General features: G+C 45.4%; 1 protein-coding gene across 2 annotated transcripts; it reads left to right on the plus strand.

Moving 5' to 3' along the window:
* The first annotated feature begins 277 nt into the window (after positions 1-277).
* LOC135509460 (protein kinase C iota type-like) lies at positions 278-27740 on the plus strand. Of its 2 annotated transcripts, XM_064930147.1 has the most exons (17): positions 278-378; positions 518-677; positions 11299-11420; positions 13336-13425; positions 15193-15243; positions 15355-15440; positions 15591-15725; positions 16071-16134; positions 16805-16860; positions 17368-17544; positions 18020-18204; positions 18802-18937; positions 19240-19453; positions 22689-22768; positions 22979-23068; positions 25634-25749; positions 26526-27740. In XM_064930147.1, the coding sequence occupies exons 2-17, from the start codon at positions 598-600 to the stop codon at positions 26611-26613; spliced, it is 1770 nt and encodes a 589-aa protein (XP_064786219.1). In that variant the 5' UTR covers positions 278-378; positions 518-597; the 3' UTR covers positions 26614-27740. The 2 variants fall into 2 exon arrangements, with proteins under 2 accessions (XP_064786219.1, XP_064786210.1); XM_064930138.1 differs by having other exon boundaries at positions 344-677.
* Positions 27741-27952: the final 212 nt, after the last annotated feature.

A 27952-nucleotide genomic window follows, 5' to 3' on the forward strand; every position in this document is an offset into this window, starting at 1 on the left:
ACATATTTTATAGAATTTAAATTATATGTAGAAATGGCAATCTACAATGTAATTCCCAAGGACCCCACAAAGGTCTCGCCCGCGATCAGGATGGTTCGTACGAGGCTGGTCTACCCCCCCCTCGCATTTCAGTTGGTACAATCGGAATGCTGGCGAACACATTCATTTTAAAGTATTGGTGTTGAAATGAAAATGCACTCATTGTCTATCATTATAATATATGAAATTCACATGATTTGCATTGTATTATATATGTTTTATATACACTGATCGCAGATAATATTTTGTATCTTTTTTGTTTAGTTTGTTGATTGAAGTAATTTGTTGCCCCTCTTACATTCCGCTAATGGATTCGTCCGTCGTGAGGCCTTAACAGTAGTAAGTTAAGGAGTGTTGTTTGGCGGATTCCTTCAAGTTTTTACCTTATTTTATGTCTGAATTTTGTAAAATTAAGAAAGTGCCAATTGTTCGTTTCCATAACTAGTCAGCTAGCTAATTATTTTATCTATCGATATAGGTACAGAAGAGGGTTTGGGGTGTGGTACACAGTAGGAAGGCATCTTCGGCGAGCGGAGCGTCCGAATCAGAGAGTTTATAATGCCGACGTTGCGGGACAGTAGCATGTCTCACCCCGGCGAGAATCCTTACCAAGTGCGGGTAAAAGCTTACTACAAAGGGTGAGTACACAGTTAGGTTTTGCAATTTGTTTTGGGATTAAACAAGTCGTTATTTGACTCGTTAGTAACTTGGGCTTTATTAGCCAGATATCGTTAGTCAGGTAACGTTAGAGAGAAACTTGACAAGCAGGGTGGAACTATCCAGACATGTAGCTAGCTGCTAGTTTAGCATACAAGTTCTTTATCTCAAATCTATTTTAAGCAAGTGAAACTCCCCCCATTGTTTCATGGCTACAGGTTTTGAGACATGACTTAACTAACGTTACATTGGACTTAGTTAGAGACTAGCTAACGTTAGCTGGATGTTTTGATTCCTGTCAGGGTCCTCATAGCCAGCTATTGAAGCTGGTGTGTTTATAACTGGACTGAACCATTTTACAGCATCTTATGAATAACCTACATTGAATAACCTTTTATTTATTTGTAATAGATTAGATAGCCTATTTTGAGATGTTACTGTTTGTGGTTATATTCTAGCTAGTGAATGGTGATCAGTAGTTGCATTCCAAGATGGAAATCACTTGTCAAACACAGATGTTGCCTAACACTCCTTGTGTGATGCCGAGTCTGTGATTGTTTTTTTCCCAGAGTGAGACTTGCCAAACGTGTATTACCAGTAACTTCTGCCAGACCTGTTGTATTTCATGCTAAGTCTACATAGCCGCCCAGCCAGGACTATTGTCCCTAGGTAATTAAACGAGTTGTTTCTGGAAGAAAAACATCCATACTATTTCTGAGATGACCACCTAGGAATGTCAAGTATTTGGGGAATCTGGTATGAAGCATTTAATTGGTTTGTCAAGTGCAGGGACATGCCACTCATTATTAAGGCAACCAGGCTATATATAAGCATGGGCTGTTCTATACGTTTGTGACTGAGCACTGGTAAAGGCAATCATATTTTAGTCGAGAAATGCTTTTCTCTGTTAGCCTGGATCCAAGTGGCATAGTAATGTTTTACTCCATGTTGAAACAGAACAATTAAGTTTGGATCCAGGCAAGACCTACATCCCTGTTGGCTCTCATCCGAATCACATTTCTGATTCTACCCATCAGTCCTATATACACTTTTTACTGTACTTCCTTGTATCAGTCATATACTGTTTCTATGGCTCTGCTCTTTATATATGCTTCCATACTGTCCAAAATAATGGCCAGTTTGACATAAATACACAGGGCTACTTGGCCTCCAAACCAGAGGCATGATTCCCAAGGAAAGTAGGTTGAATGGTTGACAGAGAACTAGGGTCAGTGAGAGAACGAGATTATTTTCCTCTCTTGGTAAGTAGGCAGTGCCTGTCTTTTATAGCAGCTCACTGTCTGCATCATTGCACAACACAAAGGCCTGATTTGTGTCCCAAATTGCACCCATTCCCTATAGAGTGAACTACTTTTGACCAGGGCTCTGGTCAAAAGTAGTACACTATATATGGAATAGGGTGCCATAGGGGTTCAGCCCCGGCTATGTAAAGAGTAAGTGTGTTGCCATACTCTTATATTCAATGAAAGCCCTCCAAGCACATCACATCAGGCACCAAGCTGTCAATTTTCTCTCTTCCTTCCCACCATTTTAGTTATCATAATAGTCTGATAACCAATGGCTTTAAGTGCTCACAACAACCACTGTAACCTCTATGCCAGGGCTATTCCACAATAACCACTGTAACCTCTATGCCAGGGCTATTCCACAACAACCACTGTAACCTCTATGCCAGGGCTATTCCACAATAACCACTGTAACCTCTATGCCAGGGCTATTCCACAACAACCACTGTAACCTCTATGCCAGGGCTATTCAAAAACAACCACTGTACTCTCTATGCCAGGGCTATTCAACAACAACCACTGTACTCTCTATGCCAGGGCTATTCCACAACAACCACTGTACTCTCTATGCCAGGGCTATTCCACAACTACCACTGTAACCTCTATGCCAGGGCTATTCAAAAACAACCACTGTACTCTCTATGCCAGGGCTATTCAACAACAACCACTGTACTCTCTATGCCAGGGCTATTCCACAACAACCACTGTACTCTCTATGCCAGGGCTATTCCACAACTACCACTGTAAACTCTATGCCAGGGCTATTCAACAACAACCACTGTACTCTCTATGCCATGGCTATTCCACAACTACCACTGTAACCTCTATGCCAGGGCTATTCAACAACAACCACTGTACTCTCCATGCCAGGGCTATTCCACAGCTACCACTGTAACCTCTATGCCAGGGCTATTCAACAACAACCACTGTACTCTCTATGCCAGGGCTATTCCACAACTACCACTGTAACCTCTATGCCAGGTCTATTCAACTATTTTTAAAGGGGCCAGATTTGAATATGGCCAGATATTTTCTACATGGGATTACTCTTCCTAGGACAATACACAATTAGAATCTTAGAAAGCACTTTTATTTAAATGACATGTTGCTAAAAGTTTATTTGAAGTACTTTAAGAGTAATTCAATGCATCAACTTTTTGAAATAATGGAACACATTTGTACTCATAACACAGTGTATTGTACGTACATACAGTCATCATTTGTTTGGATTTATCTTTTATTAATACAATTTTTTACACATAGGAAACATGGCTTATCTCCGTTGACCAGCATCACATTCTGTTCTATATCTATTCAGTTCAATCTTTCCTGTCTTAATATAAGAAATATGGCCAGATATTTTCTACATGGGATTACTCTTCCCCCCCCCCCCCTCATTATTACAAATAAATAAATAAATAAATAAATTTTTAAAAATCGTCCGATTAATTGGTATCAGCTTTTTTTGGTCCTCCAATAATCGGTATCGGCGTTGAAAAATCATAATCGGTCGACCTCTAATATTGACCTGGATCTGCTTGTACGAGGCTGTTTTAATTTATTTTGCCCTACATCTGAACCAACTGGAGAGTTGTGTGTGGACTTGTGAACAGCAGGCACATAGGCTTCCCTCCTGCAATTTCTACGAAACAGGTACTTCTCAGTCCACTCACTTATGAATCAGCGATTATCATCATCCACTTTTATTTCCTTTTGAGTTGAGGGAACATTTTGTCAGCTTACATTCTCTGTGCTAAATGTTTGTAAAATTTGCAAGGCAGCTTGTAAAATAGCTCGGTTGAGGCGGTGGATTGGTACAGTCAACTCCGATTGGCTGATGTTAGCAGCACTGATAGGCTGTAACTGGTACATTAGGTGATATTGATTCACATCGTTAACTACAGTAACAAAAACAAAAAAATTGTATTCTATTGGTTCAGAATGGATCAAAGGGCCAATTTTATAAATGGATCAATGTGCTGAATCTTGATTAGCCTTGCTCGATGCTATGATTGTTTTAGTTTGACAAGTAGCCTAATCTTGTTGCTAGATTTAATTACAGTTATCGGTCAAACCGCTCAATTTGCTTTGCTCGTAATGGGGCTGGCACTGTTTATGCTATAGTCAATCTCACCATGTTATGATTCAGTTGGCCTTATCATTGAGCAGTCTGTCCATATGACCGTGGTTATTTAGGTATTGGAACAACCTTACCCTCCATTCTATTCACCCTGATCCCTGCCTCTCTGTGGGTGAAGGTTGTGTGTGTGTGTGAGAGAGTACCACAGCAGGTTCTGTAGCAGTTCAGTGGAGCAGGGTGGGTGGTGGTGGGATTCCATGCCTCCCAGCATTAACACCGTGACAGAGAGATGATGGATGTTCCTAGGTGTGCTGCCTCCATGCTGGAGTGACCGATGATCTACCCGCCCAGCAGCAGATGGGGTTGCCAGGGTGGTGTACCTACGCTCATGGCCAGGATACATCCAGGGGTCACATTAGTTTTCAGAAATCAGCATTTTCAAAAAACACACCATACATAAAAAACAACATGTTTTCATATTGAAAGTCAGTATTTTTTTTTTCTTCAATAGAGTGAGATGGGGCATGAACTATAGTTCATAACACATTCAGCAGAAAATAGTTTTCATCACATGACAACAGAAGTAGAGGTCAACCGATTATGATTTTTCAACACCGATACCGATTATTGGAGGACCCAAAAAAAGCCGATACTGGCCGATTTAAATCAAATATATATATTTTTTAATTTTATTTTTTTTAAATCTAAAAATAAATAAATAATTTATTTTTTTAATCATGACAATTACAACAATACTCAATGAACACTTTTATTTTAACTTTTAAATTAATATAATACATCACTAAAATCAATTTAGTCTCAAATAAATAATGAAACATGTTCAATTGGTTTAAATAATGCAAAAACAAAGTGCAACAAAGTGCAATATGTGCCATGTCAAAAAAGCAAACGTTTCAGTTCCTTGCTCAGAACATGAGAACACATGAAAGCTGATGGTTCCTTTTAACATGATGTTAGGTTGTAGTTATTATAGGACTATTTCTCTCTATACCGTTTATTTCATATACCTTTGACTATTGGATGTTCTAATAGGTACTTTAGTATTGCCATCCTAATCTTGGGAGTTGATTGGCTTGAAGTCATAAACAGCGCAATGCTTGAAGCACAGCAAAGAGCTGCAAAAGCAGGAAAGTGCTAGATTCACAGCAGAATTTAAAATAAGTGTTTTTGATCTGCGTCTATATGATAGGCTAACTAATGAACTACCCCTATTTTTTATCTTTATTTAACTAGGCAAGTCAGATAAGAACAAATTCTTATTTTCAATGACAGCCTAGGAGCAGTGGGTTAACTGCCTTGTTCAGAGGCAGAGCTACAGATTTTTACCTTGTTTCAGTTGGCCCTATCATTGAGCAGTGTGTCTTTATAACCGTGGTTATTTGGGTATTGGAACAAACTTACCCTCCATTCTATTCACCCTGATCCCTGCCCCTCTGTGTGTGTGTAGCCACTAGCTATGTTGCTACTGTGTGTGTGTGTGGCTCTGGTGCTAAGGAGGCCTGTAGAAGTGTAGCTACCAACCAGAATGATGGTCAACACTCCTCCTCCTGTACTGTCACTAATTAACACAAACAAGATGGAGAGAGAAAGAGGGGAGGGAGAGGATGCAGAGAGGGAAAAATAAGTATGGCTGGGTACAATACCAGTATAGTGTGATAATTGTTAGTATCGTGGTAAGGAAACAAACACACAAAGCGGATTTAACTTCTTTAGGACAACAGCCCCTAATGTTGGAAACAAACATTATGTTGTCATCCAGAGTCCCATGTATTTATCTTATCACACAATATTTGACATACTCCTGTTTTTTTTTAAAGGACCAAATAGTTTGTTCTGCTTTTTGTTTTAAAAAATGCACCAAAAAAAACAATAACAAAAAGTGTTACCACAACCCTAGAATGAAGAGAGAAGGAGAAGGATGCGAGAGAACATGAAGGAGGATCAAGAGAACACGTGAGAGAAAAAGAGAGGGGGAGGGAATGAAGGAGACACCAACCCATTCTCTGTCTGCCAAGAACCTCTGTTGAGGTTGACAGAGCTCACCTAAAGCTCACCTAAAGTAGGCTATGCACTTCAGTAGTAATATAGGCTTACAGCTAGCACATCCAACCATTTTCCCAGGAGCAGGCTCGACCCCGCAACATGGGAAAGCGGTAGAAATTGCTGCACACACACTGTTGTACTCTGCAATATTATTTATTGCCACGCATTACATAGCACAGTGTTGATGTATTTCAACTACCTCTACCTCCAGCTTCTGTATGACCTTACTCAGACTGTCATGATCATTTGAAGGGAAAGAGGTGCATCATTTGCACTGAAAGTAGAAAAAAACACACATTTTGTTTAGGACGAAAGCAACCATTTTTTTGGACCTTTTTCCATATGGACCAATGTGATCATGTGGGTTCTAGTTTGGTGTTTTGGCCCTGTGGAATTAGGATGGGTTCTAGTCTGGTGTATTGGCCCTGTGGAAGGAGGATGGGTTCTAGTCTGGTGTATAGGCCCTGTGGAAGGAAGGAGGATGGGTTCTAGTCTGGTGTATAGGCCCTGTGGAAGGAAGGAGGATGGGTTCTAGTCTGGTGTATAGGCCCTGTGGAAGGAAGGAAGGAAGGAGGATGGGTTCTAGTCTGGTGTATAGGCCCTGTGGAAGGAAGGAAGGAGGATGGGTTCTAGTCTGGTGTATAGGCCCTGTGGAAGGAAGGAAGGAGGATGGGTTCTAGTCTGGTGTATAGGCCCTGTGGAAGGAAGGAAGGAGGATGGGTTCTAGTCTGGTGTATAGGCCCTGTGGAAGGAAGGAAGGAGGATGGGTTCTAGTCTGGTGTATAGGCCCTGTGGAAGGAAGGAAGGAGGATGGGTTCTAGTCTGGTGTATAGGCCCTGTGGAAGGAAGGAAGGAGGATGGGTTCTAGTCTGGTGTATAGGCCCTGTGGAAGGAAGGAGGATGGGTTCTAGTCTGGTGTATAGGCCCTGTGGAAGGAAGGAGGATGGGTTCTAGTCTGGTGTATAGACCCTGTGGAAGGAAGGAGGATGGGTTCTAGTCTGGTGTATAGGCCCTGTGGAAGGAAGGAGGATGGGTTCTAGTCTGGTGTATAGGCCCTGTGGAAGGGAGGAGGATGGGTTCTGTTTGGGTGGATGTCTGTCTGTCCTGATGACCTTGACTATGCCAGTGTGGGTGGAGTCTCTCTGTGAGAGCTGCTGTTTTACTGTCCCCCTATAAAGAGACCCAGCGGGATGGGGACTGGGGCTGGAGAGGGGGTTTGTTTTGATGGTAGTAAAGAGAGTGAGATGACAGGTGCTGCCCTCTGGGGTCAGACTGACTGTGAATGCCTTTACTCTCAATTCAATGGGTTTTATTGGCATGGGGAAACATGTTTACATTGCTAAAGTAAGTGAAATAGATTATTTAAAAAAGTGAAATAAACAAAACAAAATTAACAGTAAACGTCAGTCACTAAAGTTTCAAAGGAATAGAGACATTTCAAATGTCATGTCTATGTACAATGTTGTAATGATGTGCAACTAGTTCATTTATATTTTTCCCCTTTTGTACGTTAACATAATTATGTGTTGTTTTCACAATGGTGTTTGTTATCTCAGTGGTTGCCCTTTTCTTGTGGCAACAGTGCAGGTCTTTCTCTCTGCCACGCCTGATGTCTGTGTGGTGGTTGTAAAACCCAGCCTGCTGTCTGTGTGGTGGTTGTAAAACCCAGCCTGCTGTCTGTGTGGTGGTTGTGAAACCCAGCCTGCTGTCTGTGTGGTGGTTGTAAAACCCAGCCTGCTGTCTGTGTGGTGGTTGTAAAACCCAGCCTGCTGTCTGTGTGGTGGTTGTGAAACCCAGCCTGCTGTCTGTGTGGTGGTTGTAAAACCCAGCCTGCTGTCTGTGTGGTGGTTGTGAAACCCAGCCTGCTGTCTGTGTGGTGGTTGTAAAACCCAGCCTGATGTCTGTGTGGTGGTTGTAAAACCCAGCCTGATGTCTGTGTGGTGGTTGTGAAACCCAGCCTGATGTCTGTGTGGTGGTTGTGAAACCCAGCCTGCTGTCTGTGTGATGGTTGTAAAACCCAGCCTGCTGTCTGTGTGGCGGTTGTAAAACCCAGCCTGCTGACTGTATGGCGGTTGTGAAACCCAGTATTCTGTCTGTGTGATGGTTGTGAAACCCAGTCTTCTGTCTGTGTGATGGTTGTGAAACCCAGCCTGCTGTCTGTGTGATGGTTGTGAAACCCAGCCTGCTGTCTGTGTGATGGTTGTGAAACCCAGCCTGATGTCTGTGTGGCGGTTGTAAAACCCAGCCTGCTGACTGTATGGCGGTTGTGAAACCCAGTATTCTGTCTGTGTGATGGTTGTGAAACCCAGTCTTCTGTCTGTGTGATGGTTGTGAAACCCAGCCTGCTGTCTGTGTGATGGTTGTGAAACCCAGCCTGCTGTCTGTGTGATGGTTGTGAAACCCAGCCTGATGTCTGTGTGGTGGTTGTAAAACCCAGCCTGATGTCTGTGTGGTGGTTGTGAAACCCAGCCTGCTGTCTGTGTGGTGGTTGTGAAACCCAGCCTGCTGTCTGTGTGGCGATTGTGAAACCCAGCCTGCTGTCTGTGTGGTGGTTGTGAAACCCAGCCTGCTGTCTGTGTGGTGGTTGTAAAACCCAGCCTGCTGTCTGTGTGGTGGTTGTGAAACCCAGCCTGCTGACTGTATGGCGGTTGTGAAACCCAGCCTGCTGTCTGTGTGGTGGTTGTAAAACCCAGCCTGCTGTCTGTGTGGCGGTTGTAAAACCCAGCCTGCTGTCTGTGTGGTGGTTGTGAAACCCAGCCTGCTGTCTGTGTGGTGGTTGTAAAACCCAGCCTGCTGTCTGTGTGGTGGTTGTGAAACCCAGTCTTCTGTCTGTGTGATGGTTGTAAAACCCAGCCTGCTGTCTGTTTGGCGGTTGTAAAACCCAGCCTGCTGACTGTATGGCGGTTGTGAAACCCAGTATTCTGTCTGTGTGATGGTTGTGAAACCCAGTCTTCTGTCTGTGTGATGGTTGTGAAACCCAGCCTGCTGTCTGTGTGATGGTTGTGAAACCCAGGAGTGCAGCCTCCCCTGTGCCTCATTAACATACTGTTATTGGACAGAGGGAGGAGGGCTGCTAGCGCTGGCCATCAATCCTTCTGGCTGTGACAGATCACGCATCCCAAATAACAGCCTATTCCCATAGAGCTCTGGTCAAAAGTAGTGTACTACTTTTGGATGTCATTTTGGATGCTGCCGGAGAGGGCTGCTGTCTCACTCTGCTATCTGTCTGTCTCCTGTCCTGTAGGCTGCTAGCCTGGCTATCAGGGGGCCATGGAGGGATTGGTGATTGTCGATAGAGCTGGTAGATTATGGGCCAGAGGCTGTTCCAGACCAGGGATGGGCAACTTTGACGATATCCACATCCATACTCGCACATGCAGCCACAGTCGGCTCTAAGTGAATGTTGTACTTTTTTAAAGCAAGTTTACTGCAATTGTACACGTTTTGCCATAGGGTGGAGAGAGATGTTTATTTTATTTTATATATGATATCTGAGTGAGAGTGACTTAACAAAATCATGGTCGACTCAATCAGTTCGACCATGATTCCTACAAGTTTAGATAACTGGCTAGACTGACTTACCAATCAAATGTTGTTGTTTTTTTCTCACATGGGCTAACTGAGTGACTGTCAGTTGTAGGTAGGTTTCCATCACATTGACAGATTTTCATATCAGTGTTCTAAAATCTGCATGAAGAATGTTTATTTTCTCACCTGTGGTATTTCCACCAAACAGACATGTTGCAGATGGAAAATCAGTGTGTGATGACAATGCACACAAAATATACTTATTCGCTTAACATCTTCATGTACTGAATAAAAATCGAATGTACAATGTGTTTCTGTCATATTTTCAGCACTACTGATAGTTTTGTCACAAAAACAGTTGTGTTAAAGAGTAAATGTGTCTACTCTGGTCTGGACACGTGCTCTCTAGGCAACAGGTCGCAGATACAGTGCAGGTAGACTAGTGTGTGTGTGTGTGTGTATGTGTGTGTGTGTATGTGTGTGTAATTATTATGATTAAGACCCTGAATATTTATTGGTTGGCAGCATCAAGCCCGTCACCGTGCACCACCCTGTGAAGTACATCAGAACTCATTTAATCTTATAAACTGCATGGTTTACAGAGTCGTAGTGGGAGGTCCGAATACCAGATCATCGCGTGACTCCTCAAGTTTACCTCCATATGATGGTTGTTATATCTATATTTGTGCATAAAGTCGTTTCCACCTCCCATTTGTAGCCTAATTAATTTTACGGACCCAAACATCCCACCATCTTGAAAGAACAAATGATCTGTCCGAATCTATAGTATTGTTCCGAGACTTCCTGTTTCCATCACAGCTGTCGTGAATTTATTTAAAAAAAAAATTTTTATACAGTATTACTTTACTTGCATAAAACCTGTGGATGGAAACTTGGTTACAGACTGACATAAGATAAAACCTGATAATAAACAACAACACCTTGTGTATTCTATTCAAACTCACAACAGTAAGTTGAGACCCCGACTGATTTATTTGTTTTTTTTTATTTTACCTTTATTTAACCAGGCAAGTCAGTTAAGAACAAATTCTTATTTTCAATGACGGCCTGGGAACAGTGGGTTAACTGCCTGTTCAGGGGCAGAACGACAGATTTGTACCTTGTCAGCTCGGGGGTTTGAACTCACAACCTTCCGGTTGCTAGTCCAACGCGCTAACCACTAGGCTACCCTGCCGCCAGACTGAGTTCTCTCCCACCACCAAAAATAGGGGAATTGATCCACGGGCCAACAGTTGCCTATCCCTGATCTAGAGTCAGATGTTGAACATCCATAGCAATAACAGGCAACTACAGCTATAAAAAAAAAACAGGGATTCACCATTTCACATTCATACTCTCTCTCTGCATTTCTGTTTGTTTTTTTTCCTGGTCAGGTCATGTGGCCCGACACATAATTGTATATACACTGGCCTGTAATTACAAAGCATCTCAGGCTAGCAGTGCTGTGGATCTTGGATCAGTATTGGTTTGCAGATCATAATTATATGGACGAGGGTACCTGGTCCTAGATCAGCACTCTTACTCTGAGACTTTTTTGTATACGGGCCACTGAGAAAATAAGCGTGTGTATTTAATGTATCCTGTCCCCTCTCTCGCTCTCAGGGACATCATGATCACCCACTTTGAGCCATCCATCTCCTACGAGGAGCTGTACGGGGAGGTCAAAGACATGTGTTGCATGGACAACGACCAGCTCTTCACCATGAAGTGGATCGACGAAGAAGGTTTGTTTACCGTAGTTCTCCTTCTAAATATGTGTTTGTATTTATTATGGATCACCATTTAGTTCTGCCAAGGCAGCAGCTACTCTTCCTGGGGTTTATTAAGGATCACCATTTAGTTCTGCCAAGGCAGCAGCTACTCTTCCTGGGGTTTATTAAGGATCCCCATTAGTTCCTGCCAAGGCAGCAGCTACTCTTCCTGGGGTTTATTATGGATCACCATTAGTTCCTGCCAAAGCAGCAGCTACTCTTCCTGGGGTTTATTATGGATCACCATTTAGTTCTGCCAAGGCAGCAGCTACTCTTCCTGGGGTTTATTAAGGATCACCATTTAGTTCTGCCAAGGCAGCAGCTACTCTTCCTGGGGTTTATTAAGGATCCCCATTAGTTCCTGCCAAGGCAGCAGCTACTCTTCCTGGGGTTTATTATGGATCCCCATTAGTTCCTGCCAAGGCAGCAGCTACTCTTCCTGGGGTTTATTAAGGATCACCATTTAGTTCTGCCAAGGCAGCAGCTACTCTTCCTGGGGTTTATTAAGGATCCCCATTAGTTCCTGCCAAGGCAGCAGCTACTCTTCCTGGGGTTTATTATGGATCACCATTAGTTCCTGCCAAAGCAGCAGCTACTCTTCCTGGGGTTTATTAAGGATCACCATTTAGTTCTGCCATGGCAGCAGCTACTCTTCCTGGGGTTTATTAAGGATCCCCATTAGTTCCTGTCAAGGCAGCAGCTACTCTTCCTGGGGTTTATTAAGGATCCCCATTGGTTCCTGCCAAGGCAGCAGCTACTCTTCCTGGGGTTTATTATGGATCCCCATTAGTTCCTGCCAAGGCAGCAGCTACTCTTCCTGGGGTTTATTAAGGATCACCATTTAGTTCTGCCATGGCAGCAGCTACTCTTCCTGGGGTTTATTATGGATCACCATGTAGTTCCTGCCAAAGCAGCAGCTACTCTTCCTGGAGTCCAGCAACATTAAGGCAGTATATACAATTTTAAAAAACATTACAATAAAAAAAAAAAACTATATCCACCTCCATCCATCTGTCTTTCTCATTTTTTAGAGATCTCTTCATGGGCATATCTCAGATCACACTCATTGTGACGAGCCAGAAGTATCAGCATGTAGAGATACGGGTGTGGTTTGATATGCAGAGAGAAGGCTGTGGTGGTTGTGCCTTTAGGGGAGATGGAGAATGAACTGCGCTTTGTATTTGACTTTATACGATGATTTAAGAGTAACCTTGTTTGGAGTAGTGATGAACAAACTGGGCTGGCTACCCAGAAAATAAGTGTTGCTGCTTGCAAACTTTATTTCCAAAGTGACACGACAAGATAAGTTGTATAACTGAAAGTGTTTTTGTTTGTTTTGCGTTTCATATGTTTATTTCCGTGTGTGTGTGTGTCTCTCTGTGTGTGTCTCTCTCTGTGTGTGTCTCTCTCTGTGTGTGTGTGTGTGTGTGTGTGTGAGTGAGTGATAATTTTATTTGGGTACAGCAAATACGGTGTCTTGTAAGCCTGTGTGGGCTGGGTGAGATGAAGATGCATGACTCGATCTCTCTATCGTATACTCCACTAGGCTCTGAAAAACAAACTTAACATAATGAAGACTGAGACACTGCCTCCACACACCTACACGCTCTCTGTCTTAGACACGGATATTCAATATTGAGAATATCTCAATAACCTCAGCTTAGAGACATTTTGAGTCTTCACTGTAAAAGTAACACACTGGCTTTGTGTTATCTTGTGGTGTTTGGGCAGATAAAATTATTCTGACTATCATATCAGCCTTTGTGACTCTGGTCAGAAGTATTTGTGCACTGCATAGGGAGTCGGGTGGTTCCAGTAGGTTTATCTATCATCAGACACTTGGATGTACACAGTGACCCAGCCATGACCCGTCTCTCCGTCTTCCCAGGTGACCCGTGTACAGTATCGTCTCAGCTGGAGCTGGTGGAAGCCCTGAGGCTCTACGAAGTCAACAAAGACTCTGAACTCATCATTCACGGTAACGGGACCTTCTGCATCTGACAACATAGTAAATACATAAACCTTCCATTAATAAAAATAAATAAAAAACATTGAGTCATTTAGCAGACGCTCTTATTCAGAGCGACTTGCATGAACAATTACGGTGAAGTGCCTTGCCCAAGGGCACATAGTCAGATTTGTCACCTTGTCGGCTCGGGGGGCTTCGAACCAGGTGCCTTTCAGTTAGTGGCTTGTCGCACCTAACCTCTAGGCCACCTGCCTTCCCAAATGTATAAACTGTGTTGATACCCAAGGGAAAGTCTTTGCTGGTCTGACAGTGCAGACAACATCCCGACAACATAATAAGTATACTGAGCTTCCATTACATTCAATTCAATGTATTTATTGAATTGAATAAATGGTTGTTTTTTTTACAACAGCAGACACCATTATAAGTCACACTCTGTCTGTTCCACTGATACTCTCCTGCTGACTAGATAAACATCACACAGCCTCACAGACACCAGGAAATAGACCAGTGTTTATAGAGTTGTCTGTCTGTTGGTGCATGTGAGATTGGCTGTCTTTTATCAACACTGGAGAGAAAGCAGGGCCACAGCTTAAGATCAAGATGGAGGAAGGGAGGAGGAGGGGGGGGGACCTGAGGATGGGGGGGGGACCAGAGGATGAGAGGGGGGGGGACCAGAGCAGGAGGGGAGGAGAGTAGGGGGGGACCAGAGCAGGAGGGGAGGAGAGTAGGGGGGGGGGGACCAGAGCAGGAGAGGGTGGGGGGGACCAGAGCAGGAGAGGAGGAGAGTAGTGGGGGGGGGACCAGAGCAGGAGAGTGGGGGGGGGGGACCAGAGCAGGAGAGGAGTGGGGGGGGGGGACCAGAGGATGAGAGTGGGGGGGGGGGACCAGAGCAGGATGGGAGGAGAGTGGGGGGGGGGGGGACCAGAGCAGGATGGGAGAGTAGGGGGGGGGGGACCAGAGCAGGATGGGAGGAGAGTAGGGGGGGGGGGGGGGGGACCAGAGCAGGATGGGAGGAGAGAGGGGGGGGGAACCAGAGCAGGAGGGGGGGGGGGGGGGGAGCAGGAGGGGGGGGGGGGACCAGAGCAGGAGAGGAGGAGAGTAGTGGGGGGGGGACCAGAGCAGGAGAGTGGGGAGGGGGACCAGAGCAGGAGAGGAGGAGAGTGGGGGGAGGGGGACCAGAGGAGGAGAGTCGGGGTGGGGGACCAGAGCAGGAGAGGAGGAGAGTGGGGGAGGGGGGGGAGGAGAGTCGGGGTGGGGGACCTTTCTTCCTTCAGTGGGGGACCAGAGCAGAGAGCCTGGAGAGGAGGGGGAGGCAGTGGGGTGGGGGACCAGAGCAGGAGAGGAGAGGGTGGGGGGGAGGGGGACCAGAGCAGGAGAGTCGGGGTGGGGGACCAGAGCAGGAGAGGGGGGGAGTAGTGGGGGGAGCAGGAGAGGAGGAGAGTAGTGGGGGTGGGGGACCAGAGCAGGAGAGTGGGGGAGGGGGGACCAGAGCAGGAGAGGAGGAGGAGGGTGGGGGGGGGGGACCAGAGGAGGAGAGTCGGGGTGGGGGACCAGAGCAGGAGAGGAGGAGAGTGGGGGAGGGGGGACCAGAGGAGGAGAGTCGGGGTGGGGGACCAGAGCAGGAGAGGAGGGGGGAGGTGGAGGATAGGGGGAAGGGCACAGTCTGCTAGATAATGAGAGCATTCACTCTACCCCACCTCTGGCGCGCACACACAGACACGTGTGAGGTAGGAATTGCAACCATGGTTTAATGGTGTCCCTTTCTTCCTTCAGTGTTTCCATGTATCCCAGAGAAGCCTGGGATGCCCTGTCCAGGAGAAGACAGTAAGTCTACATCTCTTGTCCCTTCTATTGTTCTCTGAAGATTGGAGTATCTCTCTGAGACACACACACATACACTTGTTCCAGTAATCCCCGTGTTCTTCTCTTCCTCAGAGTCTATATATCGTCGTGGTGCGCGGCGCTGGAGGAAACTCTACTATGCTAGTGGTCATGTCTTCCAGCCTAAACGGTTCAACAGGGTGAGAATCCTCTCTGTCCCTGTGTCTCTCTCTCTCTCTTCTACTCCATCTCTCTGTCTCTGCTGTCCCAATCACTGACTCGCTGTTGATATTTGAAGGTGGTTGTGGTTGTTTTAAATTTGTCTGTTCTCTCCTGTATACTTATGGTAGAGAGCTCACTGTGCCATCTGCACAGACCGTATCTGGGGTCTGGGGAGACAGGGCTACAAATGCATCACCTGCAAACTGCTGGTCCACAAGAAGTGTCACAAACTGGTCAGCGTGGAGTGTGGTAAACAGATCCACGTGAGTTTTTACCTTAGTTCAGTTATGCGGTCAGAGAGACTGGGCCCTGAGTTTTACCTTCGTTCAGTTATGCGGTCAGAGAGACTGTGGGCCCTGAGTTTTACCTTCGTTCAGTTATGCGGTCAGAGAGACTGGGCCCTGAGTTTTACCTTCGTTCAGTTATGCGGTCAGAGAGACTGGGCCCTGAGTTTTACCTTAGTTCAGTTATGCGGTCAGAGAGACTGTGGGCCCTGGACCTACTGTAGTTTCGGACTCATAAAGGACTGACTTGAAATACTTTTTGCCTCCGTATTTCTCAATGTTTCCTTTTTCTCTGTCGTTCTCTCATATCTCTCCTCTGTCTAGGAGCCCAACATAAGGCCTGATAGGGGGGCCTCCATCACACCATTAGACCACTCTGAACAGCCAGGTAACACACGCCTTGTTAAAGACTTAGATAACTAGCCTTGGTGAGCAAAACCAGGTAAACAAAGACATTTTGGCTAAATGAATAGTTCCTTCAGACCTTAGTCACTAAGTTGCATCTAGCAGGAAGACAGCTTTAAGCCCAGTGGCTGGCTGAATGAGAAGGCTTAACATTCCCGCTAGGAAGCCTTCTGTATCACTCTAGTGTCTCTAGTGTCTAGGAGGAGGCCTTCTGTATCACTCTCTAGTGTCTAGGAGGAGGCCTTCTGTATCACTCTCTAGTGTCTAGGAGGAGGCCTTCTGTATCACTCTAGTGTCTAGGAGGAGGCCTTCTGTATCACTCTCTAGTGTCTAGGAGGAGGCCTTCTGTATCACTCTCTAGTGTCTAGGAGGAGGCCTTCTGTATCACTCTCTAGTGTCTAGGAGGAGGCCTTCTGTATCACTCTCTAGTGTCTAGGAGGAGGCCTTCTGTATCACTCTCTAGTGTCTAGGAGGAAGCCTTCTGTATCACTCTCTAGTGTCTAGGAGGAGGCCTTCTGTATCACTCTCTAGTGTCTAGGAGGAAGCCTTCTGTATCACTCTAGTGTCTAGGAGGAAGCCTTCTGTATCACTCTCTAGTGTCTAGGAGGAAGCCTTCTGTATCACTCTCTCGTTCTCTCTCGTTCTCTACTCAGGTCTTCAGAACAAAGACTCCAGTGAGAGTTTGAACTCCGATGGAGAAGAGAAAGAGGTGTGTTTGTTGCCAAATGTCTGTCTTTATCTGTCTCTACCTCGTGTCTCTGTCTCACGTCTGTCTCTACCTCGTGTCTCTGTCCGTCTCTCGTGTCTCGTGTCTCGTGTCTCTCTGTCTCTCTGTCTCACGTCTCTGTCTCGTGTCTCACGTCTCTGTCTCGTGTCTCACGTCTCTGTCTCGTGTCTCACGTCTGTCTCGTGTCTCACGTCTCTCTCTCGTGTCTCACGTCTCTCTCACGTGTCTCACGTCTCTCTCGTGTCTCACGTCTCTCTCTCGTGTCTCACGTCTCTCTCACCTCTCTCTCTCGTGTCTCACGTCTCTCTCTCGTGTCTCACGTCTCTCTCTCGTGTCTCACGTCTCTCTCTCGTGTCTCACGTCTCTCTCTCGTGTCTCACGTCTCTCTGTCTCTGTCTCATGTCTCTCTACCTCGTGTCTCTGTCTCAGTCTCTCTCTACCTCGTGTCTCTGTCTCATGGTTAACTCTGTCTCTCTGTCTGTCCTGTAGGCGCGCTGCAGCAGAGACACGGGGAAGTCAGCTTCCAGTCTGGGTCTGGTGGACTTTGATCTGCTGAGCGTGATTGGCCGGGGCAGCTATGCCAAGGTCCTGCTAGTCCGACTCAAGAAGACAGAGAGGATCTACGCCATGAAAGTGGTTAAGAAGGAGCTGGTCAACGACGACGAGGTACTAAACACAAGCACACACACACACACTGGTACATGTAAACCCACACACAGTTACATTAACACATGATCGACACTTTGACAGGTGCTTCCTGATCGATCATCTGTGCCATTTCTCCTCTGTCTGTCTAGTTCTTCTCTCTGTTCAAACCTATTATTATCTGTCCATCAATGGAGATCTGTATCTATTCACTGTGTTCACACATCGTCAGTCTCCTCACATCACCAGGGCAACCAGTCACTGTGCTTAGAATGCCAGAAATCACTTCTTCTGCAGCCTTCATCAAGATGGGAGCAGTCTGTCAACACCACTCACTGTGTGTTCTGCCATTCTCACTCCTAACATCTTCTCATTCTGTATCCTGTCTGTCTGCCTGTCCTCTGTCAGATGGATGGCTGGTCATTTCTACTAAACTTTTTGTTGTTGTTGTGTTTTAAGACTTGATTTCCAAATGGTGTGTGTGTGTGTGTTGTAGGACATTGACTGGGTCCAGACAGAGAAGCACGTGTTTGAGCAGGCGTCCAACCACCCCTTCCTAGTAGGGCTTCACTCCTGTTTCCAGACTGAGAGCAGACTGTTCTTTATCATAGAGTATGTCAACGGAGGAGATCTGATGTTCCACATGCAGAGACAGAGGAAAATACCTGAGGAACACGCCAGGTGAGAACAGTGACGTCATGGCTACACCAGACTTGGACATAATCCTGGGGGCGTTTCAATCTTACCCGACGAGGTCTGTAGTGCTGTTCTACCTGTAATTAAATGCACCCACCTGGTGACCCAGGTATAAATCAGTCCCTGATTACGGGGAAACAAATTATACCATTTAAAGCAGTGGAACTGGCTCCGAGGTCCAGATTTGAATTTGAAGGGTATGTCATGTCCGTTCCTCTGAAAAACCCAGGACTACACATCTATTGTTCTCCCCCAGTAGGCTCACTTTGCCAGACGTAACATTCCCATATCTCCGAACCTAGAACCTTTGGGGCAGGCCACCAGCTCTAGCACACCTGGGGTGTATTCATTATGCCGATTCTGTTGCAAAACGTTTCTTAAACGGACGCAAACGGGGTGAGACCTACCTGAATTTGTCCAATGCCAATAAATTTGCTTTTTAGTTACAAAATGTTCTGTTTTGGACTAATAATTACACCTCTGATTCGACAAACCAAGGGCTTGGTGATTAGCTGTGGTCTGAGATGGTGGTGGTGGTGTGTGAGTCTGACTAGTTCTTCACGATCTCTCTGTGCGTGTCAGGTTTTACTCCGCAGAGATCAGCTTGGCGTTGAACTACCTCCACGAGAGAGGCATCATCTACAGAGACCTCAAACTGGACAACGTGCTGCTGGAGTCTGAGGGACACATCAAACTCACTGACTACGGCATGTGCAAGGTGAGTGTCGAAAGTGTGTCCGTTGGTGTGTAGCTATCTTTTTTTTGTGTGTGTGTGCGGTTGTAGTTGTCCCTGTACATCTTAAGCTTGTGTGTGTGTGTTACATTTGAGTCATTTAGCAGACGCTCTTATCCAGAGCGACTTACAGCAGGTGAGTATATACATTTTCATTCCTCTTATGTACTGGTCCACCGTGGGAGTAGAACCCACAACCCTGGTGTTGCAAGTGGCATGCTCCAACTGAGCCCAACGGGACCCTGAACGTTGTGAGATGTGTGTGTGTGCTTCCTGATGCTGTGTAGGAGGGCTTGAGGCCAGGGGACACCACCAGTACGTTCTGTGGGACCCCCAACTACATCGCCCCTGAGATACTGAGAGGAGAGGACTATGGTTTCAGCGTGGACTGGTGGGCTCTGGGGGTGCTGATGTTTGAAATGATGGCTGGACGGTCGCCCTTCGACATTGTAGGAAGCACCGACAACCCAGACCAGAACACAGAAGACTACCTATTCCAAGGTAATGCTGTTAGGACAGGGTCAAAGTTCATGTTATGGAAAGTACTCGTGTTGTTACTCTGTGTTGGCCGATCCTCAAGACAAAGTAGGCGGTACTCTCATCAGTCAGTAAAAAAGGATCTCTGTGCAACTCGACTTGGGCGGTAAACGGTATATACCGTTGGAAAAAGCCATGGGATGGTTTTTCAGTACCGTTGAAACAATTTATTTTCAGTTTTTCAATACTTTTTAATATTTGTAGCCACACTTACAGTAAATACCTGCAGTGAACTTGTGCAACATGTTAGGAGATAAAGCATATTGCGTTGTGCATTTTACCAGTCACATTATTTTACATTATGAAGCCTACCGTGAGTCCCCCCCCAGAACTGTTGAGCCAGTCACGTGTGTTTGTAAATAGCACAACGGGAGAAAAATGGGAGCTGGTGAGTTCAGCTGTGTAGTGACGGGTTGCGTTTCCTATCGAGTGCTCAGGGACTGCAACTATAGTTTCCCTTCACAGAAAATACATTCGTGCAACATAATTGGCAGAAAATCGCTCCGTTGTCATCAGTGACAACACAAGTCCAACACTATCTGGCTGTAAGTCAATTCTCAACAATGTTAGGAGATAAGGTCTTTTTTGTTTTTACAAGTCACATTATTTTACATTTCTAATGTTTATCACAGAACAAATGTAGCCAGCTACATATCCTCATGTTTTGTTTGAAGTTAATCTTGCATCTTACTGGAGGAAAATAGTCTGTCGTTCGTGAATTGTCGTCTGAGTGGGAAAGTGCAACTCAAGCACAAAATTAGTTTGACAACTTCACAGAAATTACATTCGTGCAACATTTTAGATCTGCGCAGAAATCGCAACGTTGTCATCAGTGAAACAAGTAATTCTGTTTTAACTCGAACTTCCTATTTCTCTAAGTGGCTGAATTAAAAAGCATCGTATTTTTAGCTGTCTGCAAGAAACATGTTTGGAAGTCAAATTTCTTGGGATGTTTATCAGAACAAATGTAGCCAGCTGATCTCATATCCTCATGTTTTGTTTGAAGTTAATCAGGCATCTTACTGGAGGAAAATAGTCTGTCGTTCGTGAATTGTCGTCTGAGTGGGAAAGTGCAACTCAAGCACAAAATTAGTTTGACAACGGCCTGTAAATTACGGCTCCACACAGACATTTACAGATCAGGCCTGTTGCCCTTTACAGAAACGTACACAGCAGGAAATTGCCCTAGCGGAAACAAGTAATTCTGTTTTAACTCGAACTTCCTATTTCTCTAAGTGGCTGAATTAATAAGGGCATCGTATTGTGTTAGCTGTCTGCCATGTTTGAGAAGTCAAAGCTCTCTTGGGATGAGTTATCTGTACAGCTGTCGCTGCAGCTTGATCTCCTGTCGGCTCCTCCCCCGTCTTCTCTGAGCAGAGCAAGCAGGCCTGTTGCCCTAGCAACTCCACACAGACACGGTGTGTACACAGCAGGCCTGTTGCCCTAGCGACTCCACACAGACACGGTGTGTACACAGCAGGCCTGTTGCCCTAGCGACTCCACACAGACACGGTGTGTACACAGCAGGCCTGTTGCCCTAGCGACTCCACACAGACACGGTGTGTACACAGCAGGCCTGTTGCCCCCTCCACACAGACAGCGACTCCACACAGACACGGTGTGTACACAGCAGGCCTGTTGCCCTAGCGGCTCCACACAGACACGGTGTGTACACAGCAGGCCTGTTGCCCTAGCGGCTCCACACAGACACGGTGTGTACACAGCAGGCCTGTTGCCCTAGCGGCTCCACACAGACACGGTGTGTACACAGCAGGCCTGTTGCCCTAGCGGCTCCACACAGACACGGTGTGTACACAGCAGGCCTGTTGCCCTAGCGGCTCCACACAGACACGGTGTGTACACAGCAGGCCTGTTGCCCTAGCGACTCCACACAGACACGGTGTGTACACAGCAGGCCTGTTGCCCTAGCGGCTGCCCTAGCGGCTCCACACAGACACGGTGTGTACACAGCAGGCCTGTTGCCCTAGCGGCTCCACACAGACACGGTGTGTACACAGCAGGCCTGTTGCCCTAGCGGCTCCACACAGACACGGTGTGTACACAGCAGGCCTGTTGCCCTAGCGGCTCCACACAGACACGGTGTGTACACAGCAGGCCTGTTGCCCTAGCGGCTCCACACAGACACGGTGTGTACACAGCAGGCCTGACTTGCCCTAGCGGCTCCAGACTCCAGACAGACACGGTGTGTACACAGCAGGCCTGTTGCCCTAGCGGCTCCACACAGACACGGTGTGTACACAGCAGGCCTGTTGCCCTAGCGGCTCCACACAGACACGGTGTGTACACAGCAGGCCTGTTGCCCTAGCGACTCCAGACACACGGTGTGTACACAGCAGGCCTGTTGCCCTAGCGACTCCACACAGACACGGTGTGTACACAGCAGGCCTGTTGCCCTAGCGACTCCACACAGACACGGTGTGTACACAGCAGGCCTGTTGCCCTAGCGACTCCACACAGACACGGTGTGTACACAGCAGGCCTGTTGCCCTAGCGACTCCACATAGACACGGTGTGTACACAGCAGGCCTGTTGCCCTAGCGACTCCACACAGACACGGTGTGTACACAGCAGGCCTGTTGCCCTAGCTACTCCACACAGACACGGTGTGTACACAGTACTATTCCTCCTTCAGACAAACATGCGTCTCAACTATGTTCATTTGCATAATGTCTCTCGTTCACATTCGCTTGTAAATATCTGAACTCAACAAAAATGACATTCAGTAGCTCCTATCTAATATATGTACAGTTTTTTGAGCGGGATTGCCTGTCTTTGTAATTCGTTTATTTTTTGTTTGGGCTCGTTAGCATATTTAGCTAGCAGCATCCATTGAAATGTGCAATTACTTGTGCTAATTTTGTTAGCATTCTGGTAATGGACACCCAATTGTCTTTTTTTGACGCCCTGTTGTGTACTAAGCCAGTAATACAGTACATCCTGGGGGACGGTAGGAGTATCTGTATACTGCCAACCCTACTGTGCACCCCTAGTCAAAAGTCTGATTGTTGTTGAGGGCTGGCTGGGAATAGTGGTAATGCTGCAGTGCCTGACACATGTCCACAGTGTCAGCATATCAGCTTCAATAAGGTATTTTTCACAGCCTCTCTCTTTATATCCACTCTGTCACTATTGTAAAAGCCCTCTCAAAATCTAATCTAATCTGTCTCCTCCTCTGTAGTAATATTGGAAAAACAGATCAGGATTCCTCGATCGTTGTCAGTCAAAGCTGCCAGCGTCCTCAAGGGCTTTCTCAACAAGGTAACTACCGCCTCCTCTCCCTCTCTCCCTCCCTCTCCCTCCCTCCCGCCTCCTCTCCCTCTCTCCCTCCCGCCTCCTCTCCCTCCCTCCCTCCCGCCTCCACTCTCCCTCCCTCCCGTCTCTCATTATATATGTTGTAATTTTCTCACACCCTTTTCTTTGTTGCTCTCCCTCTCTTCCACTTCTCCCTCCCTCTCTTCTATCTCTCAGGAACCTAAGGAGAGGCTAGGTTGTCACCCCCAGACGGGCTTCGCTGACATCATGGGTCATCCCTTCTTCCGAAACGTAGACTGGGACCTTGTGAGTCATCGTGTTTTCTTTCTTTCGCACTTCTATCTTTCTCTGTCTGTCTTTTCTGTGTTCTATCAGTGTTCTCTGGTGTTGAGGTGGGTTAGAGCACCATGATCCAACAGAGACGAGAGACGGTGAATCATTGTTTTCATTCAAACAAAGCAGCAGAATTCTCACCAATGATAATCAACTTCAACACTGTGAACGACGGACAGTGAGACAAATCAACTCCTATACTGTTTCCACTAGATGTCGACCGATTTATGATTTTTCAACGCCGATACCGATTATTTGAGGACCAAAAGAGCCTATACCGATTTAATCGGCCGATTTTTATTTATTATTTGTGATAATGACAATTACAACAATACTGAATGAACACTTATTTTAACTTAATATAATACATCAATAAAATCTATTTAGCCTCAAGTAAATAATGAATCATGTTCAATTTGTTTTAAATAATGGAAAAACAAAGTGTTGGAGAAGAAAGTAAAAGTGCAATATGTGCTATGTAAGAAAGCTAACGTTTAAGTTCCTTGCTCAGAACATGAGAACTTATGAAAGCTAGTGGTTCCTTTTAACATGAGTCTTCAATATTCCCAGGTAAGAAGTTTTAGATTGTAGTTATTATAGGACTATTTCTCTCTATACCATTTGTATTTCATTAACCTTTGACTATTGGATGCTCTTATAGGCACTTTAGTATTGCCAGTGTAACAGTATAGCTTCCGTCCCTCTCCTCACTCCTCCCTGGGCTCGAACCAGGAACACAACGACAACAGCCATCCTTGAAGCAGCTTTACCCATGCAGAGCAAGGGAAACAACCACTGCAAGGCTCGGAGCGAGTGACGTTTGAAACGCTATTAGCGCGCGCTAACTAGCTAGCAATTTCACTTCGTTTACACCAGCCTCATCTCGGGAGTTGATAGGCTTGAAGTCATAAACAGTGCATTGCTTGACGCACAACGAAGAGCTGCTGGCAAAACTCTCAGTCAGATACTTAGATACTTGTATGCTCAGTCAGATTATACACAACGCAGGACACGCTAGATAATATCTAGTAATATCATCAACCATGTGTAGTTAACTAGTGATTATGATTGTTTTTATAAGATAAATGCTAGCTAGCAACTTACCTTGACTTACTGCATTCGCGTAACAGGCAGTCTCCTTGTGGAGTGCAACAAGAGAGAGGCAGATGTTGGACTAGTTAACTGTAAGGTTGCAAGGTTGGATCCCCGAGCTGACAAGGTGAAAATATGGCGTTCTTTCCCTGACGAGGCAGTTAACCCACCGTTTCTAGGCCGTCATTGAAAATAAGAATGTGTTCTTAACTGACTTGCCTAGTTAAATAAAAGTAGAAAAAATAAATAATATTATTTAAATTGGCAAATCGGTGCCCGATTTCCGATTTGTTATGAAAACTTGAAATCGGCCCTGATTTAATCGGCCATTCCGATTAATCAGTCGACCTCTAGTTTCCACACAGTTGAGGGTCATCACCTTAGACAAGCCCAGACAGGCCAATGGGATGTATTGGTTCTCTAAGGGCAGGTTTCTCAAACTCCTATTAAACCTATTCCTGGACTAAGTGGTTCTGTTGTAGTTAGATGTTCACCACCAATAAGCAGTACCATGGTTAACCTCATGATGTTTCACCTGTTGCAGCAGACACCAGGGTTGGGGTCAATTCAGATTTTCAATATTCTGGAAAAATGGAATTGTAATTTCAGTTTACTTCCTGAATTGTAAAGGAATTGACTCCAACCATGGTAATGGGCCAGACATACTCCCAAGGTAATCTCCCTAGTTCCAGCCACCCGCCCACCTGCCAGCTAAACAAACAGGCTGGCCTCTAGACATGCCTCCAGTCCCAGACCAGCTCAGGAGCAGCCTGGCCTCTTTCCCCTGTTTGGTCTGGACTGCTGCTGTCCTGGCTGGCTGGCTCTCTGTCTGGAAGGATCAGGTTACACTGCTGGGCTGCCTCCCCCTCCACTCAGTCTCACCTCATAAACAACAGGTGGCAGCCTAGTCTACCTGCAGGGGGCAGTACTGGGTCAACACACTGCAGGCTGTCTGTCTGGCCTGAGTTCACAGTGGAGTTTTCACTAAGCCACAGCACAGTCACTAATATCGTTTCAGAGAGAAACGGGGAGATTAGCTTTTGGTAAAATCATTTTTGTTAGACAGTTTCATACACTGAACCCCATTTTCTTTTTACTGTTTTATTTCTTTACTTACACACACACACACACCTATTTTTTTCACACCATTGGTTAGAGCCTGTAAGTAAGCATTTCACTGTAACATTTCTACAGTAACCTTGTTGTATTCGGGACATGTGACAAATAAAGTTTGATTTGAAGTCTTGTTTGTAAATAATGCTTGTTGGTTGAAACATGGTGCTTGCAGTATAAAGTTGGCTGTAAGTAGTTTTGGATAAAAGCATTTAGCTAAATAGCTTCATGTACATTATTTTAAGAGTATCAAGCTCAAGGTGTGTGTGTGTGTGTGTGTGTGTGTGTGTGTGTCTGCCCGCCCTCTGACCCCATTGCCTTGTGTTGTTTCAGATGGAACAAAAGCAGGTGGCTCCTCCATTCAAACCCAACATCTCAGGAGAGTTTGGACTGGACAGCTTCGACACCCAGTTTACCAACGAGCCTATCCAGCTCACGCCTGATGACGAGTGAGTGTCCTAATGTCTGGCTGGTCAGACTGTCTGTCTGGTCAGACTGTCTGGCTGGTCAGACTGTCTGTCTGGCGCTGTCTTGTCATTCTTCATGAATCAGTTTTATTTATTTGATTCATCCATTCTTCATGAATCAGTTTTATTTATTTGATTCATCCATTCTTCATGAATCAGTTTTATTTATTTGATTCATCTTCATTTAAACAGGGAGTCACTCTTTTACAAGAGAGCCCTGTATACACTTACAAATAAAACCCACTACATAAATAAAACCCACTATTATAATAATAATAATAATACACATTAAACATGTTTAAGAAAAGCAATCGCATTCATTTACAAAAGTCTCCAGTCAATCATTTTAAATGTCTGATTTTGTGTATTGTTCCACACATAAAGGGCAGGAAAAACTCAAATCAGATTTTCCTAACTCTATGGAGGCCAATGGGATCTCCAGAGTTATCCATCCCTGCGAACGGGTTTGGTTATTTGTTTGTCTAAAACGAATCAATGAAGTGATGTACAGTGGAAGTTTCTGCCAGACTGCTTTGTAAATAAATTAGAGACCAGTGCAGATATCTTACAGACAGAGGTCCATCCCTCATGTTTTATAAAGAATACCATGAGTCCTAAAAACTTCTTTCTGAATGGAGTACTGAATGGTTTCAAAACGGAGGCTGCCTATGATGGAGGTTACTCGACCGGTGAATGACTTCCTGATCAGCACGGTCATAGGACGACCCTCTTAACCTCTGTTCATTTCCTGTTTCCAGTGACGCGGTGAAGAAGATCGACCAGTCGGAGTTTGAAGGGTTCGAGTACATCAACCCTCTACTGATGTCGGCCGAGGAGTGTGTGTGAACTAGGGAGTGGACACAGCACGCCACCTCGTGTCCTCGACGACGTCACTAGTTAGCTCTGCATGGTTACCAGACTACCCGGCGATGACATCATCAAAGAGCGTCCTGCTGTTGAATAGAGAGAGACGGAGAGCCGCCGGGCCTCTCAGACAAGACACACTAACTTGCCAAACCAATCTCACATAGTGTGTCACAAATGGCACCTTATCCTCGACGTGTAGTGCACTAGGGAATGGGGTGCCATTTTGGACGAACGTCACTGTCCTTTTTTTTTAACCACTAGTCTTTTAAAACTACTTTCTCTCTCAATTATTTTTGTATTCATGTATCAAATCCGCACTGATTTCCTCGTTGGTCATCAGAGTGCAGGCTCTCAGTAGCCAATGAGGCTTGGAGGTTGGTTACCTAGGTTACTGGACACAAAGGGAGGGGGGGGAGGAACACAGACGGTCCACAGAGAACAAACTAACCATCCTCTCTTCTTCCCAGCTTGGAGGTGGTTAATGCATATTTTATTTGTACATAATAAGAATGATGTTTAGCCAAGGCCTTTTAACCCCAAGCCAGATCACCAGGGAACATAGTTGAAAAGGGTTTCATGTTCACTACATGTATCATGATGAGCGTTGTTGCAGCACCATGTTTGTAGAGGACTGAAGAAGAACAAGTGGACAACAGCATTTAAAAAAATAAAATAAATAAAAAAATCGCAAAAAAACACCAATCTATATATTTTTCTCATTTTATTTAATGAAATGGCAGTCTATGTACGCTGGTCAATGTCCCCAAAGTGTTACGCCGTTGTCAAGCCTGTTGGCTCACTTATTGTTTACATTTGCAGTAGTCTTTGTGGCAACTTCCAGGACAGAGACGGTTCCAAGTTAAAGCGATTGCCGTCTCAGCAGCCAACAAACACTAACTAACGTAGATACTGACAAAAGGCACATCTCAAATGGCATCCTATACTATATAAAGAGCGCAACAAAAGTACTCTACAATAACACTGCAAGATTTAGAGTTAGGGTGCTGTTATGGATACAACCACACTGTGAATGAAAGAGTTTACTGTGAGGAGAAGATTTGGATACGAGTGGGCAGGACCACTAGCTGAGTTTAGTGATAGTGTGCCATTTGGGACATATCACTATCTAGTGCACTACGTTTGGTCATAGCCCTATGTGCCCTGGTCAAAACTAGTGCACAGTTTAAAAAAAAAAATGTAACCTTTAACTAGGCAAGTCAGTTAAGAACAAATTCTTATTTACAATGACTGCCTAGGATCAGTGGGTTAACTGCCTTGTTCAGGTGCAGAACGACAGATTTCTAACTTCTCAGCTCAG

The sequence above is a fragment of the Oncorhynchus masou genome, chromosome 3 (genome assembly GCF_036934945.1).
Source record: "Oncorhynchus masou masou isolate Uvic2021 chromosome 3, UVic_Omas_1.1, whole genome shotgun sequence".
NCBI lineage: Eukaryota > Metazoa > Chordata > Actinopteri > Salmoniformes > Salmonidae > Oncorhynchus > Oncorhynchus masou.